The sequence below is a fragment of the Mobula hypostoma genome, chromosome 1 (genome assembly GCF_963921235.1).
Source record: "Mobula hypostoma chromosome 1, sMobHyp1.1, whole genome shotgun sequence".
Taxonomy (NCBI): Eukaryota; Metazoa; Chordata; class Chondrichthyes; order Myliobatiformes; family Myliobatidae; genus Mobula; species Mobula hypostoma.
The window spans coordinates 111,595,754-111,616,787 of NC_086097.1; the positions used below are offsets into that span (position 1 = coordinate 111,595,754).

The following is a 21,034-nucleotide window of genomic DNA, read 5'->3' on the forward strand; positions in this document are numbered from 1 at the left end:
ACCACATAATTATACATATAATTATAACAGTGCACAATACATAACTTGATGAAGAAAGTCCATGAGCACAGTAAAGTTCAAAGTTTCTCAAATGTACCACATCTCACGCAGTCGGGAGAGGGAAGAAAAACTCTCCCTGCCATGCCGACCATAATCTGACTCTGAGTCATCCGAAAACTTCAAGCTCTGATCAGCTCTCCGACACCGAGTACTGAGCGCCATCTCTGTCCAAGCGATTTGACCTCCTTCTTGGTCGCCAAAAGTAGGCAAGGCCCGGGATTTTGAGGCCTACCCTCCGAAAGATTCCCGACCACACAGTAATGACAGCAGCGGATGGGCGTTTCAGAAATTTCTCCAGATGTTCCTCTGTGATTTCACATCCATTCTCCATCAAATCAGAATTGTCCACAGCCCCTATTTAACAGATACAACATCATTGTTCACCAGAGAGCTGCGCACGCACGGCGCGCTGCCATCTTCTCCTCCCTCCTGCCTTCTTAAAGAGTGAAGTGACATTTACAATTTTCTAGTCTTTTTGGAATCTTTCGAGAATCCTGCAATTTTTGAAGGGTCACTACTATGCCTCCAAAATCTCTTCAGCTGCCTCTTTCAGAACCTTGGGGTGTAGTCCATCTGGTCCAGGTGTCTTACCTACTGTATGACCTTTCAGCTTCCCGAGCACCTCCTCCTTGGTAATAGCAACTACATTCACTTCTGTCCCCTGAACATTAATTTACATTAATTTATACTTCCAATGCAACAAAAATATTCAAAATCCTAACATGTTTTAAAGATTGGTTGTGAAAATCTTTTCACTGCTTTCACGACTTTCCTGCGGATTCACAACCCAATATGTTCAAGTTTGCATGGAGTACCATCTAATTTTTTAAACAAACCACTGAGTCTTCGTTGCATTCCATTTTGTGTCAAAAGGAGGTTTAGACGTTTGTCACAGGTTTTTTGGCATACTGCTAGTGTCTTCCACAGCGAAGACCAACACGAAATACTTATTAAGTTTTCCTCCATTTCTACAGTACGTATGACCCCCATTACTACTTCTGGTATCCTCTTTTATATTCTTGGCCAACAAACCTTAATATTTCAGCTTTTCTCTTCCTATTGTTTTTTTAGTTGCCTTTTGTTGGTTTTTAAAACCTTTCTATTCTTCTAACATCCCATTATTTTTTGCTATACCATATGCCCTCTTTTGCTTAATACTGTCTTTGGCTTCCCTTGTCAGCTACAGTTGCCTTATCCTCCCTTTGGAATACTTCTTTGGCACAAGTCTTTCATGTGCCTTTGGAATTGCTCCCAGAAACTCCAGCCATTGCTGTTCTGCTGTCATCCCTGCTAGTGTCCCCTTCCAATCAATGCTGGCCAGCTCCTTTATCATACCTCTGTACTTCCCTTTACACCACTGTAGAACTGATACATCTGATTTTAGGTTCTCCCTCTCAAACTGTAGGGTTAATTTTTATCATATTATGATCACTGTCTCCTAACGGTTCTTTTACCTTAAGCTCTAATCAAATCTGTTTCATTTCACCACATCCAATCCAAATATGCCTTTCTCTAGTGGGCTCAACCACAAGCTGCTCTAAAAAGCCATCTTATATTCATTATACAATTTCCTTCTCTTGGGATCCAGCACCAATGTGATTTTCCAAACCTGCCTGCATATTGAAATCCTCCGTGACTATCATAACATTGTCCTTTTTACATGTCTTTGCTATGTCCTGTAATGCAATCTATCCTTGTGAAGCAATAACAGCCAAGTCTGGTATAGAATTAGAATCCCCAATTGTTTCATTCCAAATCTGGATATTATGAAGTAAAGGATGCACTTGAGTAATTAATTTTGATCTATTTTATGGTTGATTAATTTTGGTCATGTTATTTAATGTTGAAGCAGGCCCTTCAGTCCATTTTGTCCATGTTAGTTATCACACACACAACCTTCTTTGTTTTGGAATCCAACCTTTCATCTGAATACTGCTTTGCAAGATTATCTACTTCCATTACCTCCTTGGTGGTGTTTTGCAGATCTCAGCCACTTCACAGATGAAAAAAAATCTTCTTCAAATCACCCTATACCTTCCTTAAAACTACGCCCTCAGGTCATTGACTTCTCAGCTAAGGGAAAAAGTTTTTTTTTAATATCTCCATTTCTATTCCCTTTTTGAGACATAGAACACTACAGCACAGAAGCGGGCCCTTCTGCCCATCTAGTCCATGCTTAGAGCCTGTTACACTGCTGGTATTTAGGGCAACAATGAAGCTGCTCCATCCTTGGTAGTTGGCAAACCTTCCTCTCAGTTTTCACTACTGTCAGCCATGCAAGTCCCAGGTGGAGTCTCAGGAATAATAAGACCATAAGATATAGGAGCAGAAGTAGGCCTTCGGCCCATCAAGTCTGCTCCGCCATTCAATCATGGGCTGATCCAATTCTTCCAGTCATCCCCACTCCCCTGCTTTCACCCCATACCCTTTGATGCCCTGGCTAACCAAGAACCTATCTATTTCTGCCTTAAATACACCCAATGTCTTGGCCTCCACAGCCGCTCGTGGCGGCAAATTCCACAGATTTACCACCCGCTGACTAATTTCTCCGTATCTCAGTTCTAAAAGGACATCCTTCAATTCTGAAATCATGCCCTCATGTCCTAGAATCCCCTACCATGGGAAATAACTTTGCCGTAACTAATCTGTTCTAGCCTTTTAACATTCGAAATGTTTCTATGAGATCCCCCCTCATTCTCCTGAACTCCAAGGAATACAACCCAAGAGCTGCCAGACGTTCTTCATACGGCAACCCTTTCATTCCTGGAATCATTGTCGTGAATCTTCTCTGAACCCTCTCCAATGTCAGTATATCCTTTCTAAAATAAGGAGCCCAAAACTTCACACAAGACTCCTAAGTGTGGTCTCACAAGTGCCTTATAGAGCGTCAACATCACATCCCTGCTCTTATATTCTATACCTCTATAAATGAATGCCAACATTGCATTCGCCTTCTTCACAACCAACTCAACCTGGAGGTTAACCTTTAGAGTATCTTGCACAAGGACTCCCAAGTCCCTTTGTATCTCTGCATTTTGAATTCTCTCCCCATCTAAATAATAGTCTGCCGGTTTATTTCTTCCACCAAAGTGCATGATCATACTCTTTCCAACACTGTATTTCATTTGCCACTTCTTTGCCCATTCCCCTAAACTATCTCAGTCTCTCTGTTTCCTCAACACTACCTGCTCCTCCACCTATCCTTGTATCATCAGCAAATTAAGCCACAAATCCATTAATCCCATAGTCCAAATCATTGACATACATCGTAAAAAGCAGCAGTCCCAACACCAACCCCTGTGGAACTCCAGTGGTAACCAGCAGCCAGCCAGAATAGGATCCCTTTATTCCCACTCTCTGTTTTCTGCTGACCAACCAATGCTGCACCCACACTGGTAACTTCCCTGTAATTCCATGGGCTCTTATCTTGCTGAGCAGCTCATGTGCAGCACCTTGTCAAAGGCCTTCTGAAAATCTAAATACACCACATCTACTGCATCTACGTTGTCTGCCCTGCTTGTAATTTCCTCAAAGAATTGCAGTAGGTTTGTCAGGCAGGATTTTCCTTTCAGGAAACTATGCTGGCTTTGACCTGTCGTCATGTGCCTCCAGGTACTCCGTAATCTCCCTAACAATCGATTCCAACAACTTCCCAACCACTGATGTCAGGCTAACAGGTCTATAATTTTCCTTCTGCTGCCTCCCACCTTTCTTAAATAGCAGAGTAACATTTGCATTTTTCCAATCATCTGGTACAATGCCAGAACCTATCAATTCTTGAAAGATCATCGTTAATGCCACCGCAATCTCTCCAGCGGCTTATACCAGTATCACACTCAAATATAGACTCTTCATTGCTGTTTCCATAACAATTTTCTTTCACCTGCCAGGGTTGTTAGCCCTGAGCTGAACCCCAAACCTAAAGGACCAGTGGACCATTCTCAGTCTGTCCTCTACGCTTTGACCTGTTCGACATGGGTGACCTTCCCAAGTGCCAAAGCATAAAGCCCTGATTCCAGGCAGCATAGCTGGCTGGGTCATTGAGGCATGCAAACCTCCAAACCACATCAAGGTTGTGGTTCTCTTGGAGGCATGTAGTCCATGCCAAAGTATTATTCTGCCTGATCCCATAGACCTGACCTGGCCATAACCCTCCATACCTCGCCCTTCCTTGTACTTAACCAAATTTCTCTAAAATGTTGAACTTGAATCTGTATCCACCACTTCTCCTGGTTGTTTGTTCCACATTCTCACCACTCTCTGGGTGAAGAAGTTCACCCTCATGTTCCCCTTAAGTATTTGATCTATCACCCTTAACAGATGACCTCTAGTTGTAGTCTCACCCAACCTCAGTGGAAAACACCTTCTTGCATTTACCCTATCTATTCCCCTCATAATTTTGCTCAGATCTTTCAAATTCTCGTACACTCTAGGGAATAAAGTCCAAACCTATTCAATCTTTCCCCTATAACTCAGGTCCTCAAGTCCCAACAACATCCTTGTAAATTTTCTCTGCAGTCTTTCAATCATATTGATATCCTTCCTGTAGGTAGATGACTAGAGCAGCACACAATTCTTCAAACTAGGTGTCACCAACGTCTTAAACAACTTCAACATGATATCCTAAATCCTGTACTCAGTACTTTGATTTATGAAGGCCAAGATGCTAGAAGCTTTCTTTATACCCCATCTACCTGTGACACCACTTGTAAGGGTCAGTTTTCCCAATTCCATCCATTCTACCACACTCTGCAGTGCTCTACTGCTCACCGTCTTCAGTCCTACACTGGTTTGTCTTCTCAACATGCAACACCTCACACTGTCTGCATTAAATTCCACATGCCATTTTTCAGCCCATTTTTCCATACCACTGCAAGCTTGGATAGCTTCCCTCACTGTCCACTACATCCCCCAATCTCGGTGTCATCCACAGTTTACCACATTATCATCCAGATCGTTGATGTAGATAACAAACAATGGACTCAGCACCAATCTCTGAGGCACACCACTAGCCACAGGCCCCCAGTCAGAGAGGCAGCCATCTGCTTACACTCTCTGGCTTTTCCAAGGGAACACCTCGTCAGACCCTGAGGATTTATCCACCCTGGTTTACTGCAAGACAGCAATCACCTCTGCCCCCATGGTCCATTTCCGTCTGCTGTTTTGCTGCACTTCTGTAGACTCTGACCATCTCCTGGGTAAATACAGATGCAAAAAAAATCCATTTCAGGTTTGCCCCCATCTCTTTCGGCTCCATGTATAGATGACCACTCTACTCTCGTAGAAGACCAGTTTTGCTCCTTGCTATCCTTTAGCTCTTAATATGTATGTTGAAGCCTTTGGGATTCTCCTTCACCTTGTCTGCTAGAGGTACCTCATGTCTTCTTGAGTCTCCTGATTTCCTCCTTAAGTGTTCTCTTCCATTTCTTATACCCCCACCAGTTACTCATTTTCCCTTGCCGCCTATACCTGCTATGCACCTCATTCTTAACCAAGGCCTCACTATCTCTCAAATTTCAGGTTTTCTCTCAGCCTTGTTGCTCCAAAAGAAATAGTCCCAGCATATCCAGTTTCTCCTAATAATTGAAATACTTTATCCAAGGCGACATCCTAGTAATCTTCTCTGCAACCTTTACAGTGTTATTGAATTATTCTTACAGTGTGGTGACCAGAAATACACACAGTGCTCCACTTGTGGCCTCACTAATGACTTAGTTATTTGTTCTATAATTTCCCAGCTCCTGTATTCTATGTCCCAGCTAATGAGAATCGTTTCCAGGGTGGCTTTTTCACCACTTTATCTACCTCTGTAGCTGTTTTCAAAGATCTTTGTATACCAAAGTTGCTGTGTTCAACTTATGGTTTTATCACTTGTTTTGTGTCTTCTGACCTTATTAATCATTCCTAAATTCACGATTCCACATTTTTCAGAATTAAATACCAACTGCCATTTATTTTTCTGGCCAATTTACCAATTGATCAGTATTGTCCTGTGGTCATGGACCACTCTTCTCAGTCTTAAGATTCTATGCTTTTGGAATTTTCAATAATTTATTAACTTTAATCACAGTTCATACAGGAAGTGTCACAGTAGAAGGACAAGTAATGGTTACTGTGCTGCTCATAATGATTAACATGCTTTCTTTCTGTGTGTTAGCTGCTGAATTGTGAACTAAAACAGTTGTACACAGCCTTCACAAGAGCAAGGGTGAACCTGTGGATATTTGATGAAAACAAAGGAAAACGTGCCCCAGCCTTTGAATACTTCATCAAAGGACATTTTGTCAATGTTGTCAAAACCAATGAAGATAAAGGTAGGAAAACAGTTGTAGAGGATAAAGTAGGTCATATCTCTTAGTATATTTATTAAGGAAGGGTATCTGCAGACCAAAAGGCTCAAAGATGATCCTGCCAAATACTTCAATTTAATTATCAGGACCATTATGTGTTGGCGCGTGGCCAAGTAGTTAAGGCATTTGTCTAGTGATCTAAAGGTCGCTAGTTTGAGCCTCAGCTGAGGCAGCGTGTTGTGTCCTTGAGCAAGGCACTTAACCACACATTGCTCTGCGACGACACCGGTGCCAAGCTGTATCGGCCCTAGTGCCCTTCCCTTGGATAACATCAGTGGCGTGGAGAGGGGAGACTTGCAGCTTGGGCAACTGCCGGTCTTCCATACAACCTTGCCCAGGCCTGCACTCTGGAAACCTTCCAAGGCGCAAAGCCATGGTCTCACGAGACTAACGGATGCCTATATATAATTATCAGAACAGAAGAATAGAGAAAAACCTAAACTTTACATGTTTCTCATTGTAATGACTTCATAGAGTCATAAAGTTAAGCTCACCACATCTGTTTTGACTCTTGTGCCTAAACCCACTTGCCTGCATGAGTTAATTCTTTGATCATTCAAGTATCTGTCAAGATGCCTGTTAAATGGTGTTACTGCTCCTGTCTCCAATACCTCCTTTGGCAGCTCATTCCAGATACCAACTATGCTTTGCATGGCAGATTTACCCCTCAGACCCCTTTAAAGCTCTTCTACTTCTAGATATCCCTACCATTTGAAACAGACTCCGGCTATCAACTCAATCTGTGTTTCTCATAACTTTATATACCTCTATCAAATCATCTCCCAGCTTCTTTCACTCCAAGGAAAATGAGATGAGCCTACCCAAACTCTCCTGATAACTCAAGTCCTCTGAACCAGGTAGCATCCTTGTGCATCTTTTCTGCACTCTTTCTAGCTTAATCACATCCTCCTTATAATATTGTAGACAGTACTGCAATGCAGCCTAGTCAGTGGTCTGTTGCAATAGAATTGTACAACAAAGAAACAGACCCTTCAGTCCTTCTGGTCCATTTACATCTATTCTAGTTCTATTTGTCAGTATTCAGCCCATTTCTCTCTGAACCTTTCCTACTTGTGCAACTGTCTTTTAAAATGTGCGTTTGTACCTGCCTCCACCACTTCCTGCAGCAGCTTGTCTCACATGTATACCACCCTTTGTGTTTAAAAAAAAATACCCTCAAGTTCATATTAAATCTTCCCCCTCTCATATTAAACCTTAGTTGTCTTCTAGTTCTTGATTGCCCAACCCTGGAAAAACACTGAGTGCATTCACCTATCCATGTCCCTTTTGATTTTATACACCTCTATAAGGATCCTCCCAGTCTCCTGTGCTCCATGGAATGAAGTCTTGGTCTGTCCAACCTCTCCCTATAAGTTAGTCCTTCAAGTATTGGCAACATCTTTCTGAATCTTTTATGCACTCTTTCCAGTTTTTTCCTATAGTGGAGTGACCAAAACTGAACTGAACCAAGTACTCCCAGGTTTTACACTCAGTTCCCTGACTGATGAAGCCTAGAGTGCCTTCTTCACTACCCTACCTAACAGTGATTCCACTTTCAAGGAACCATGCACTTGATCTGTCCTACAACATTGCCTTGCACTTACCTGAATTAATCTGCATTTGCCATTTTTAGCTCACGTGCTCTGCTGGTCAATACTTCCGTGTAATTTTTGATAACCACCCACACTATCCACTACGCCACCTGTTTTAGTGTGATTTGCAAACTTATTAAACGTGCCTTATTAATTGTAATAAATCATTTATATAGATGACAGAAAACAATGGGCGCAAGGCTGACTTCCGAGGCAGACAACTAGTTATGGGCCTCAAATCAGCCAATCCCCTTTGGCTTTCTACCATCAAGCCTACTGTGTATCTTCCATGGATTCATGCAATCTAACCTCCCAGAGCAGCATACCATGTGAAATCTTATAAAAGGCCTTACTAAAATCTATATAGACCACTGTAATCTGATGTGCCAGCTGTTATAAATGATAAATATTCTGAAATCAAATTCCTTGGGTGCTCCAGTTTCCTCCCACAGTTCAAAGACGTACCAGATGGAGTTAATTGGTCATTGTAAGTTGTCCTGTGATTAGGGAAAGGTTAAATCGGGGGCTGCTGGGCAGCGCAGCTCAAAGAGCTAGAAGCGCCTATTCCAGGCTATATCTCAATTATTAAATAAAAATTCAGTTGCCAGGATAAAGCAGAAAATTCTGGAAATATAGAATAGGTCAGGCAGCATTTATAAAGAAAGTAACAAGGTTCATATTTCAGGTTAGTGACCATTCATCTGTGGGAGAAGTGAGTTATTCTATCCCACACTACCTTGCAAACTTGAGCCCATGCCCTCTGGCTTAAAGAAGAGACCTGCTAGTTGAACTAGCGGATAATGGTGTACAGTACAGTACAGTACAAAGCACCTTCACTTGTCATGTGAAATAAGCTTCTGCTTCTTTCCAAATGATTGGAGTACTGTATTGTCTTGATACCAATATATTGAAAAGTTGATATCTCTTATCGGGGTAAAGTGGGCTGCTGTTCATCTGAAATAATTTCCTTTTGCAGAGCTCGATGACAGCATGTTTGTTAAAACTTCGACAAAACAAGAATGGACAGAAAGAGGCGACTACTTTGCAAAACATCAGTGTTGGAAGGTGAGAGCTAAAATTTTCATCAAATTGTGAACCTTGGTTTGTGGCTTGCAATGAATCTACAAACGTCTACAAGCTGTGTTCTCAAATTCCATTATTTTATAATCCAGTGTATATAAACTGAAGATTTATGTAGAAACACGGAGAATAGGACAGGAATGGGCCATTTGGTCCTTTGAACTTGCTCTGTCTGAGTAACTATTCCAATGTGCTCTGGCATGAAGCCTTTCTTATCTCTGACCTTAAATATAGTCAGTGACTTGTTCTTCATAGCCCCTCCGTAAGCAGCAAATGCACAAGTTCTACCACCCATTGACATCATCTTCCATCTTCATAAAGCCATTTGATTTCTCATTCAAGGTACCTTGCCCAGTGGAAATATCCTGCTGTATCCGGTCTTTTTAGCCCTATTAGAATTTTGAAATTTCTCTTTGATCCACTTATTGTTTTTCTAAGCTCTTATGGTTACCAACCTAGTCAGCCTAATCACTTCTCATATTGCACTTCGACAGTTCCAGGACTCAGTCTAGTGAACGATAGTTGCACTCCGTCTGATGACAAATATACCTTTAAAGGAGATGAAAACTGCATGTAAGTCTCCAAATGTGGATTCAGCAAGGCTGTTTGAAAACGTGGGAAGAAGACGCTTTGCTCCTTTTCTTAAATCCTGTTATGAGGAAGGTTAATAAACCATTTGCTTTCTTTACCACTTGCTATACCTACATGTGTGCAAGAACAGCCAAATCTCTATCTGCATTGACATTTTCTAGCCTTACATCATTTAAAAATACACAATATTTTTATTTTTTCTACCGAAGTGGGAAAGTTCACATTGATCCATGCCATTCCTCATCTGCCATGTTCTTGCCCACTCACTCACTATCTCAGTTGCCCAGAAGTCTCTTCTCTTGTCCTCACAGTTTGCAGGATACTGTAGTAGAAATGCTGCCTCTAAACAGAACAGTACAGCACAGTATGGGCCCTTATGGCCACAATGTTGTGTCTACCTATGTAAACCTACTCCACAATCAATCTAACCTTTCCCTCCTACACAGCCCATAGCCCTCCATTTTTCTTATATCCGCCTTTAAAGCGCCTTTAAAATGTTCCTATTGTATCAACCTCTGTCACCATGCTTGGCTCAAAGTTAGGGTTCTCTCCTTCACCCTGTCTCTATCCCACACTCTCTAAAACATTATGGGGTTCTCCATTGGTGGGGGTCAACTATGGATGTTGCCTCCCAGCTGTCACGATACACAAGCTAGGGCAGTACAATATGGAGAGCAAGTTGTTGCCCATATAGTAAGCTCCCCCTCTCCATACAGCTGGTGAATCCAAAGGAATGGCAGAGACCAATACAGTTAGGCACCAGGTGAGTCACAGGGGTTGCCAGTCAGTGCTGAACTGAACGTTGGCATACAGTTCTGAATTTCTCTGTGGGGTTTACTCCCAAAGCCTTCCCCATGAATAGGTATAGCGCAAGGCAGCAGAGGTTTGAGATCAGAGTTTTCCTTCTCTTAGATGAGCTGACAAACCCCATCTGCCCGAAGGAACTGATTTTAAGATCTCAGTAACCCCCTTTGCCCCTTCTCCAGTCAGTAGAAACTGACCTGCTGGGCTTAGTAGCTGAGTCGTACATGAAGACCAGGACCTGAAGTTGGTTGTCAGAGGCTATTTCAGGCACATTGGTAGCATTTAATAGGTAGTGAGAGCTTATCCCCACTACCACCACTGGCTATAACAACCTTAACGAATCCTATAATAATATAAACATAAAAAAATTAACAGCTAGTGAATTTACCACTATAATGTAAGAAGTAATGAAATGGATATCTCCAAGTATTAGAAGGACCTGGGGAAATGCCTCTGGGGTTAAAAGTCTCTGGTTCCTCCAAACATTTTGCAACTGCCAAACTGTTTCTCAAATTACTCAAACACTTTGATCAATTCAGAGCATGAGAAACATCAGTCAATGTCTACACTACATCTTTGTCTTGGACTGAAAGTTCCCTTTGCCTCCTTCAACAATTGATGGAATCTGCTCAGGATCTGTCTATGTGGAAGTGTGAAAATGAGGTAAAAATGAAGCCTTTTCCAGATCAACTTATCACAAATTAGATTCTTTATTTTCATTTGTCACATGAAATAAACAGGTTTACCAATACTTCAGTAAAATGTTAGAATTTATTGTATCGTGTTGAAATAAAATGTAAGCCAACAACACCTTGTTTAATTCACAGTAGTGTTAAGAAGTTGCTCTGAAAGTAAAATCTTACCTCACTTCGGCTAACATTTCTTTTAACAAACTAAAGAGCAATGTTTAGTCCTGGATGGACGGCGAAATAGAGCAGTAATTTCTCTGATCAGACTGGCTGTGTATTTCCTGTATTTCCTCATTCTGCCTTTCTCACATTATATACTGAGACCAGAAACTACCCTCTCAATTTCAGCAGTGTTCAGTGAAGTAAACTTTCTGAATGTAGTTATTATGAATGGTCCACAAAAAAGATCTGAGAACTTACAATTCCTTAAATTTGACATGGCATGACGGAAGTAGCTTGTCAATATTGGCTCTAATGTACAATTTCCAGCACTTTGACATTTTCAACCATTTGAAAGCATTTTCAAATATTTGCTAAGAAAAATAACTACCGACACAAATGACTTTGCAATGTGAAATGTTCTAGTAGCCAAGTTAGAAGCAGCTCTAAAAACAACCTTGGTGGCTGAAGCTCTGGAATTCTGTCCATAATTCTCTCTCAAGATGTTCTTTAAGCATGCATCTTTGACCGAGCCAGTGGCTACTTTTTCCCAGTCTCAAAGCACTGTTTCATTGCATTTATGGCTGTTTTGCTAAAATGAAGATGATTATTGAAGGTAATTTTATTCTGTTGAGGCACATGGTTTTCAATATGTTGATGCATGTAGCGTTTTAACTGTCCAGTAGCATGGAAATTAGTTTTATATTTGAGTTACTTATAATTACGTTGTCAATTTCCTGCAATGTGTATAAGCTCCATTTATAACTTCATAGGTTGCTGCCAAATGCTATCAGAAGGGTGGAGAGTTGGAAAAAGAGAAACTAGCACAAGCTCATGATGCTGTTCTCAATGTACAAGTCAAGAAAAAAAGCTCAAGGTAAGCCCTGTTGGTTTTCATATTGACAATATTAGTGCCCATCTTTATGATGTGGTGTATCATCCTCTGTGCTGACCGCAAATCAAGAATCAACATTTGAATTCTGCTTCAGTACATTACTTTTTAAATACGGTTATTTCTGCTTGGTCCTGAATAATTTTCCCCTGTCAAAGCTACTTTGGTACCTTTTTGTATGTATATGTTTTACCAGCCAGTAGATCAACCTCCTTGTTTGGAAGTTCCTAATTTGGTTTAATTCAAATCTAGCCATAAGCTTTTTATTTTATTTCTTTTGGGAAAATGATTATCTTTGGCAAGGTTCTCATTTACTGCTGATCCTTAATTGCTCTTGAAAGATGCTGTTGGGTAGGAGGAAGGAAGTTCTGGAACTTTGAGCAGTAATACATTTCGTGGTCAGGATGGTGTATGACTTGGGGGCGGTGATGTTCTAAGGCACCTGCTGCTCCTTTCTTTTATGGTAGTGTAAGTCATGTCATAGTAAACTGGTGAGTAACAGCAATGCATTTTGTAGCATCCATATACAGCAACAGTGTGATGGTTGAGCAGTATTCTGCTGCCATACTCATACTCTGCAATTCTCGCTCTTATGCTAAGACATGGGGCCAGAATTAGGTTTATTGTCACAAACATATGTCATGAACTTTGTTATTTTGTAGTACAGTACATAAAAATGCTAAATTACAACAATATATATTTTCAAAAATTTTAATTCAATAAATAGTATCCTGCAAAAAGAGAGGGAAAATAGTGAGGTATTGTTCATGGATTCATTGACCATTCAGAAATGTGAAGTCAGAGGGGAAGAAATTGGTCCCAAAGCTCTTGAGTGTGTGTCTTCAGGCTCCTGTACCTCCTCTCTGATGGTAGTAATGAGAAAAGGGCATGTTCTGGCTGATGGGGTACTTAATCATGGATGACACCTTTTGAAGGTGTCCTCGATAGTAGGGTGGCTGGTGCCCATGACACAGCTGACTGAGTTTACAACGTTCTGCGCTTGCCTTCTTCATAATTGCTTCAATAAGTTGTACCCAAGATGGAACCTGTGAGTTGCTGACACCCAGGAACTTGAAACCACTAATCCTTTCCACTACTGACCCCTTGATGAGGACTGATGTATGTTCCCTCGACTTCTTCCTGAAGTCGACAATTAATTACTTGGTCTCTCTGACGTTGAGTACAAGGTTATTGTTGCAACACCACTCAGCCAGCCTATTATCTCACTCTTGTATGCCTCCTCATCACCATCTGAGATTCTGCATACAGTAGTTGTGTCATCAACAGATTTATAGATGGTGTTTGCGCTGTACCTAGCTACACACTCATGGGTGTCGAATGAATAGAGCATTGGGCTAAGCATGCATCCTTGAGGTGCACCGGTCCTGATTGTCAGTGAGGAGGAGATGCTATTCCTGATCTGCACTGACCATGGCTCCCGATGTGGAAGTCCACGATCAAGTTGCCGACGGAGGAACGTAGACTCAGGTTTTGAAGCTTGTTGATTAATACTGAAGGAATGATGGTGTGGAACACTGAGCTGTAATCAATAAACAGCAGCCAAAATAATGTTGGTCCAAAGCCAAGTGGAGAGTCAACGAGTTATATAACATTCCTATTTCTGCATATTTACGTGCCTATCTAAAATTGTCTTAAACTCTCCTATGCTCTCTGCCTTTACCACCACCCTAGCAGTACATTCCAGGCCCACATCACTCTCTGTGTCAATCAATCAATCAATTAAATAAATGACTGACTGACTAACTTGCCCCACACAGCTCACTTGTACTTTCACACTCTCAACATAAATACATGCCTTCCAGTGCTAAACATTTCAGATCTGGGGAAAAGGTACTGGTTGTACACCAATGGCACACATAGTTTTATAAATTTTATCAAATCTTCCTTCAGCCTCCGCTGCCCCAGCTGGTCTGACATCTCTTCATAGCAAGTCCTTCAAAGCAAGCAGCATCCTGGTAAATCTCCTCTGCACCTTAACCAAAGCCTCCACACCCATAATTGGGCAACCGTGGAGGCCGTGGCTGACAAGGGAAGTAAAGGACAGTATAAAAATAAAAGGGAAGAAGTATAACATAGCAAAGATGAGCGGGAAGCCAGAGGACTGGGAAACTTAAAGAGCAACAGAAGATAACTAAAAAGGCAATACAGGGAGAAAAGATGAGGTAAGCCAGCCAAGAATATAAAGGAGGATAGTAAAAGCTTCTTTAGGTATGTGAAAAGGAAAGAAATAAGTTAAGGGGTGAATTTATTATGGGGAACAAGGAAATGGCAGACGAGTTGAACAGGTACTTTGGATCTGTCTTCACTAGGGAAGACACAAACGATCTCCCAGATATAATAGTGGCCAAAGGACCTAGGGTAATGGATGAACTGAAGGAAATTTATATTAGGCAAGAAATGGTGTTGGATAGACTGTTGGGTCTGAAGGCTGATAAGTCCCCAGGACCTGATGGTCTGCATCCCAGGGTACTTAAGGAGGTGGCTTTAGAAATCGTGGACGCACTGGTAATCATTTTCCAATGTTCTATAGATTCAGGATCAGTTCCTGTGGATTGGAGGGTGGCTAATGTTGTCCCATTTCTCAAGAAGGGAGGAAGAGAGAAAACAGGGAATTATAGACCGGTTAGCCTGCCGTCAGTGGTGGGAAAGATGTTGGAGTCAATTATAAAAGATGAAATTACGACACATCTGGATAGAAGTAACAGCATTGGTCCGAGTCAGCATGGATTTACGAAGGGGAAATCGTGCTTAACTAATCTTCTGGAATTTTTTGAGGATGTAACTATGAAAATGGACAGGGGAGAGTCAGTACCTGGACTTTCAGAAAGCCTTTGATAAAATTCCACATAGGAGATTAGTGGGCAAAATTAGGGCACATGGTATTGGGAGCAGAGTACTGACATGGATTGAAAATTGGCTGGCCGACAGAAAACAAAGAGTAGCGATTAACGGGTCCCTTTCGGAATGGCAGGCGGTGACCAGTGGGGAACCGCAGGGTTCAGTGCTAAGACCACAGCTGTTTACAATATATATTAATGATTTAGATGAGGGAATTAAAAGTAACATTAGCAAATACACAAAGCTGGGTGGCAGTGTGAAATGTGAGGAGGATGTTATGAGAATACAGGGTGACTTGGACAGGCTGGGTGAGTGGGCAGATGCATGGCAGATGCAGTTTAAGGTGGATAAATGTGAGGTTATCCACTTTGGTGGTAAGAACGGGAAGGCAGATTATTATCTAAATGAAGTCAAGTTAGGAAAAGGGGAAGTACAACGAGATCTAGGTGTTCTTGTATATCGGTCACTGAAAGCAAGCATGCAGGTACAGCAGGCAGTGAAGAAAGCTAATGGCATGCTGGCCTTCATAACAAGGGGAATTGAGTATAGGAGCAAAGAGGTCCATTTGCAGCTGTACAGGGCCCTGGTGAGACTACACCTGGAGTATTGTGTGCAGTTTTGGTCTCCAAATTTGAGGAAGGACATTCCTGCTATTGAGGGAGTGCAGCGTAGGTTCACAAGGTTAATTCCCGGGATGGCATGACTGTCATATGTTGAAAGATTGGAGCGACTGGGCTTGTATGATCTGGAATTTAGAAGGCTGAGAGGGGATCTTATTGAAACATAAGATTATTAAGGGATTGGACACGCTGCAGGCAGGAAGCATGTTCCTGCTGATGGGTGAGTCCAGAACCAGAGGCCACAGTTTAAGAATAAGGGGTAGGCCATTTAGAACGGAGTTGAGGAAAAACTTTTTCACCCAGAGAGTGGTGGATATATGGAATGCTCTGCTCCAGAAGGCAGTGGAGGCCAAGTCTTTGGATGCTTTCAAGAAAGAGATGGCTAGAGCTCTTAAAGATGGCGGAATCAAAGGTTATGGGGAAAAGGCAGGAACTGGATACTGATTGTGGATGATCAGCCATGATCACAATGAATGGCGGTGCTGACTCGAAGGGCTGAATGGCCTACTCCACCTATTGTCTATTGTCTAAGACTGATCACAGTTTTCTAAGTGTGGCCTGACCAGAGTTTTATAAAGTTGTAACTTCCTGTCTCTTGAACTCACTGCCTCACCTAATAAAGGCAAGCAAGGCAGACACATTTTTTTGCCTTCCTATCTTCAAGTGCAGCCACTTTTAAGGAGACATATATGTGGACCCACTTTCATTAACTGTGTACTCTCCAGTTATGTTGAATCTCCCAAAGTGCAGCACCTCACTTGGCCAGATTAAACTCCATCTGCTACTACTTTGCCTATATTAGCAACTGATCTATAACCTGCTGTAAACTATGCCAATCTTCTATGAAATTCACAATGCTACCTTTGTGGTGTCTGCCAACTTACCCACCCTGCCACATTTTCATCCAAGTCATTTATAGCTATGCCAAATAGCAGAGGTTCCAGTTCTGATCCCTACATATCACCCCTAGTCACAGACCTCTCCAGCATTAGACCCATCCACCAATACCCATTCTTCTATGGGCAAGCCAGTTTTTGATCAAGTAACAGTGGATCCCATCCATCCTCATTTTCTGGATGAGGGTACCATGCAGCACTTTGTGAAATGCCTTACTAAAGCTGATATATAAAGAAAATTTAACAGTTCTACCTCCTTCAATCACCTTCATCAACTTCTTAAAAAACTCAGTTAGATATGAAAGACATGACTTGCCCCTCACAAAGTTATACTGACTGTCCATAATTAGACCGTGCTTTCCAAGTGCTCTTAAATCTTACCCCTACAAATTCTCTCCATTATTTTCCCTACTACTGAAATGGGACTTGCCAGTCTAAATTTACATTCTTGAAAAAAGGAACAACATTAGTCACCCAGAAGCCCTGGTATCTGAAACCCGTACAGCTGGATTTCAAATAATCTCCACGTGTCACATATGGACTTACCCAAAAATAAACTCTTCCCAATTAACTTTCCCTAGCTCCTGTCTGATGCCCTCATAATTTCACCCCACCTCAATTTAATACTTTCTTGCAAGGTCCACTTTTATTCTTATTCATAGCTATCTTAAAGATTAAGGAGTTTTGACCACCGTTTCCCAAGTATTCTCCCAGGTCAGCCACTTTGTCTTGCTCATTTTCTAGTACGCGATAAAGTGCAGCCCTCTCTTTAGCTGGACTACCCACATACTGCTTCAAAAAACCTTCTTGGACACACCCAACAAATTATGCTCCATCTAAACATTTTGTATGAAGGAGTTACCAGTCAGTGTTGGGGAAGTTGAAGTTACCTACAGTGATAACACTAGGGTCTTTCTTCGCTCCTTTCCATAATCAGCTTGTATTTCTATTTGTGGGGTGTTGTACTTTGGGAAGTCAGATATACGTGGAAAGTATATAGAACAGCAGGGTATTGCTGTACAGAGGGATCTTGGGGTCCAAGTCCAAAGCTCACTTAAAGTGGCCACACAAATAGTTAAGGTGCGAAAGGTGTGTTGCATGTTTGCCTTCATTGGTCGGGGCATTCAGAATAAGAGTAAGGAAGCCATGTTGCAGGTTTATAAAAATTTGATTAGAACCTACTTGGAGTATTGTGTGCAATTCTGGTCACCCCATTAAATGAAGGATGTTAGACTTTGGAAAGGGTGTGGAAGAGGTTTCCAGGAAGTTGCCTGAATTAGAGGGTATGAGCTATAAGGAGAGGTAGGACAAACTTGGGTTATTTTCTCTGGCCTGTTGGAGGTTGAAGGGAGAGCTGACTGAAGTTTGTAAGGTCATGAGAGGTATAGAGAGGGTAGACAGTGAGAATCTCTTTCAATGGGTAAAAATGTCAAGTAATACAGGACACATTTAGGTGAGGGGGAGTGGGGAACGTTAAAAAGTGATGTGCAGCCGAAGTTTTTTTAAACACAGATAGTTAGTTGCCTGGACTATTGGCCTGGAGTAGTGGTGGATTCAGATATGATAAAGGCATTCAAGAGAGTGTTAGACATGTGAGCATGCAGAGAATGGAATCATTTATAGGCAGAAAAGTTTTAGTTTAATTCAGCAACATGTTTGGCACTGATAGTGTGGTCCAGGGGGCCTTTTCCTGTGCTGTACCAGTTTCTGTGTTATACCTGAATCTCTCTCAACTGCACCAGCTTCTAAGCCATACATTGAACTGAATTCTCTTCCTATTCACTACCTCGCTATCTTGAGGCACAGTGAGTAACTCAGAGATTACAACTCCAAAGTTCAAACTTACTACATAGCTTGCTAAATTATCCTCGCAGTATGCCAACTTCTTGTCAATGGCATTGATACGTATATGCAGCAAAGCCTCTGGTTGCTCACTCTCCACTTTCAGAATATCCTGTGCCTACTCAGAAACATTATTGACCCTGGCATCTGAGAGGCACTGCGTTATCCTCAAATCCCACTGGTGGCCACAGAAGTGCCCGTCAGTGCTCTGGTTAGAGAGTTCCTTATCACTGTTGCTCTCCTGGACTGTGTTTTATTCTGCTTTACAGTTGACCCAGCCATGGTGCCACTGAATCAGCTGATGGTGCTGTTTTCCCCAGACAGGCTGCTTCCACACCCCCCTCCCCCCAATAGTTTTCAAAATGGTATACTGTTATAAGGTAGTTAGGAATGTTACCAGGAGAAAATGCTCAATGTCAAATGCAAGAAGAAAACTTGTAAATGTATTTGGAAGTTACAGAGATAAAGTTCTGAAATGCATCTGACAATTTTGCTGCACAATTGTGCATATCATTAGGGATAAACTCACTTTCACTGATAATCACCAAAGTATTTGGAGGGTAAGTACATTGATGAATGATTTCTTGGCACACAGTAATACTGAGCAGTAACTGAATCTATGGGGTTCGGAATGACATCTTTCTTACAGACTTTGTGAATTGCTGAAGTATTTCTTCAGTAAAAGGTATTTTTCCCCTATAAAGAGGAATAAAAATGCATTTTCTTACATTCCAGGGAAATTCAGATGGAATACCTTCAACTGGCTAAGACGTACCTGGAGTGCAAGGTTCCAAAACTCTCGCTGAAATGTTTGAGAAATGCAAAGGAGTTCAAACTTTGTGCTGAATTGCTTGAGAAATTAGGAAAGGTACATGATCGCTGCATCTTTATTTATCTTTGTTTTATAAGATAATTGCTTTCACATTGCACCTTTTTAATATGATATCCCTCGTTCCAAGCATGTGCTTGTGTCTATCCAACTGCTTCTTATATGCCTCTATTGTACCTGCAACCACTATTCCTTGGCAGACATTTTCAAACACTTAACCGCTCTCTGTATATAAAAAAAAATGCCCTAAACAACACCTTTAATCTTTCCCCTATCACCTTAAATAGATATCCTCCAGTAGCTGGCATTTCTACACTGGGATAAAGATTCTACCTACCCAATCTATTACCTCTTTAATCTTGTAAACTTCATTCAGGTCTCTCTTTGCCCTCTGGTACTTCAGAAAAAAACAACTTGTTTGTCCAGCCTCTCTTTATAACTTATAAATTCCAATTCAGGCAGCATCCCTGGAAACCTTTTCTGCACCCCTTCTAAAGCCTCCCTATCCTTTCCGTAATTGGATGACCAGAAGTGCAGACAAACCGAAGTTTTATTTAGCTACTATCATGGTAGTGCCCTAACCAATGAAGGAAAGCATGCCATATGCCTTCTTTCAGCATGCCATTTACCTTTAACCTTTAAGTTGATGGGGGGAAGTGGAAATCTCTTGCAACTATAATACAGTTTCTCTTTCATCTCTTTCTAATATGCTATCTATCTGTTCTTCTACATTCTGCTAACTGGTTGGAGGCCTGTCGTAATATCCTGGCAAAATTGCTCAAATTTCGTTTCTAAACTCGACCTGTATCTGAAGAACCTTCTCAGACACCTTTCTTCATTACTGCAGTGATGGACTCTTTGATTAGTAATGTAATGCCCTTCTCTCTTCTACATAACCCCACCTCCACCATGTGTCAAACTTCTATACTCTAGGTGGTTGAATTGCCAGTCCTACCTTGCTTTCCTAACTCAAAGATAGCAACGAAATGTTATTCGCATGTGCAGCTTAATACTCATCTATCTCACATGTCAGGCTTAGTGTTTTAAAATGGATTGCATTTAGTTTTCCAGTCCTCCCATGTTCCTAATCTTGCCCATGTCTGCTAGGCTTTCTGGACTAACCTTGCTTTTGTTTTCTTCTACACGTGTAACTGAATCTCATCCCCAGCTGTGTGTCTTCCCCCCGATTAAATGGTTTAAAAACTCCCCAACAGCTGGTGCATGCCTTTTTGCTTGGATTTTAGCTACATTCCAGTTCAGGCACTTGTACAGCTCCCACCAACCCCAGACCATGGTAGAGCACTGGGGAGACCATTCAACCCATAATCTTGTGCTGACCATGATGCCAATATATATACTAAATATTCTCCTTGTCATCTGTATCAACAGTCTGGATGATAATGTAAACCAGATAAGCAAACTTGCAGCTGCCACCAAAATAGGAGGCATAGTGAGTGGACAACTGCAAAATAGGGTGTAGAATGGCAAATGGAATTTAATGAGGGTGAGGTGTTACATTGAGGTGGGACTTAGTGATCAGAAGGGCACTGAGGAGTGTGGTAGTTCTGAAGGATCTGGGAATGCGGGCCCATAATTCCTTGGAGGTGGCATCACAGGTAGATAGGGTCATTTGGCTTAGGAATTGGGATGTTATGTTGATGTATGAGGCATTGGTGAGGCTTAATTTAGATGGAATATTGTGTGCAGTTCTAGTCACCAACCTACAGGAAAGATATCAATATAATTGGTAGGGTAGAAGAAAAAAATTACA

At 41.6% G+C, this 21,034-nt stretch overlaps 1 protein-coding gene across 3 annotated transcripts in view; it reads left to right on the plus strand.

Annotated features, from left to right (window-relative positions):
* The window catches only part of LOC134349943 (TPR and ankyrin repeat-containing protein 1-like), a 146,887-nt gene that overhangs the window by 97,829 nt on the left and 28,024 nt on the right, over positions 1 to 21,034 (plus strand). For all 3 annotated transcript variants that reach the window (XM_063054909.1, XM_063054905.1, XM_063054898.1), the window contains exons 18-21: positions 6,218 to 6,374; positions 8,979 to 9,067; positions 12,099 to 12,202; positions 19,170 to 19,302. In XM_063054909.1, the coding sequence (XP_062910979.1) occupies positions 6,218 to 6,374; positions 8,979 to 9,067; positions 12,099 to 12,202; positions 19,170 to 19,302 (483 nt within the window). The remainder of the gene's footprint in view (positions 1 to 6,217; positions 6,375 to 8,978; positions 9,068 to 12,098; positions 12,203 to 19,169; positions 19,303 to 21,034) is intronic.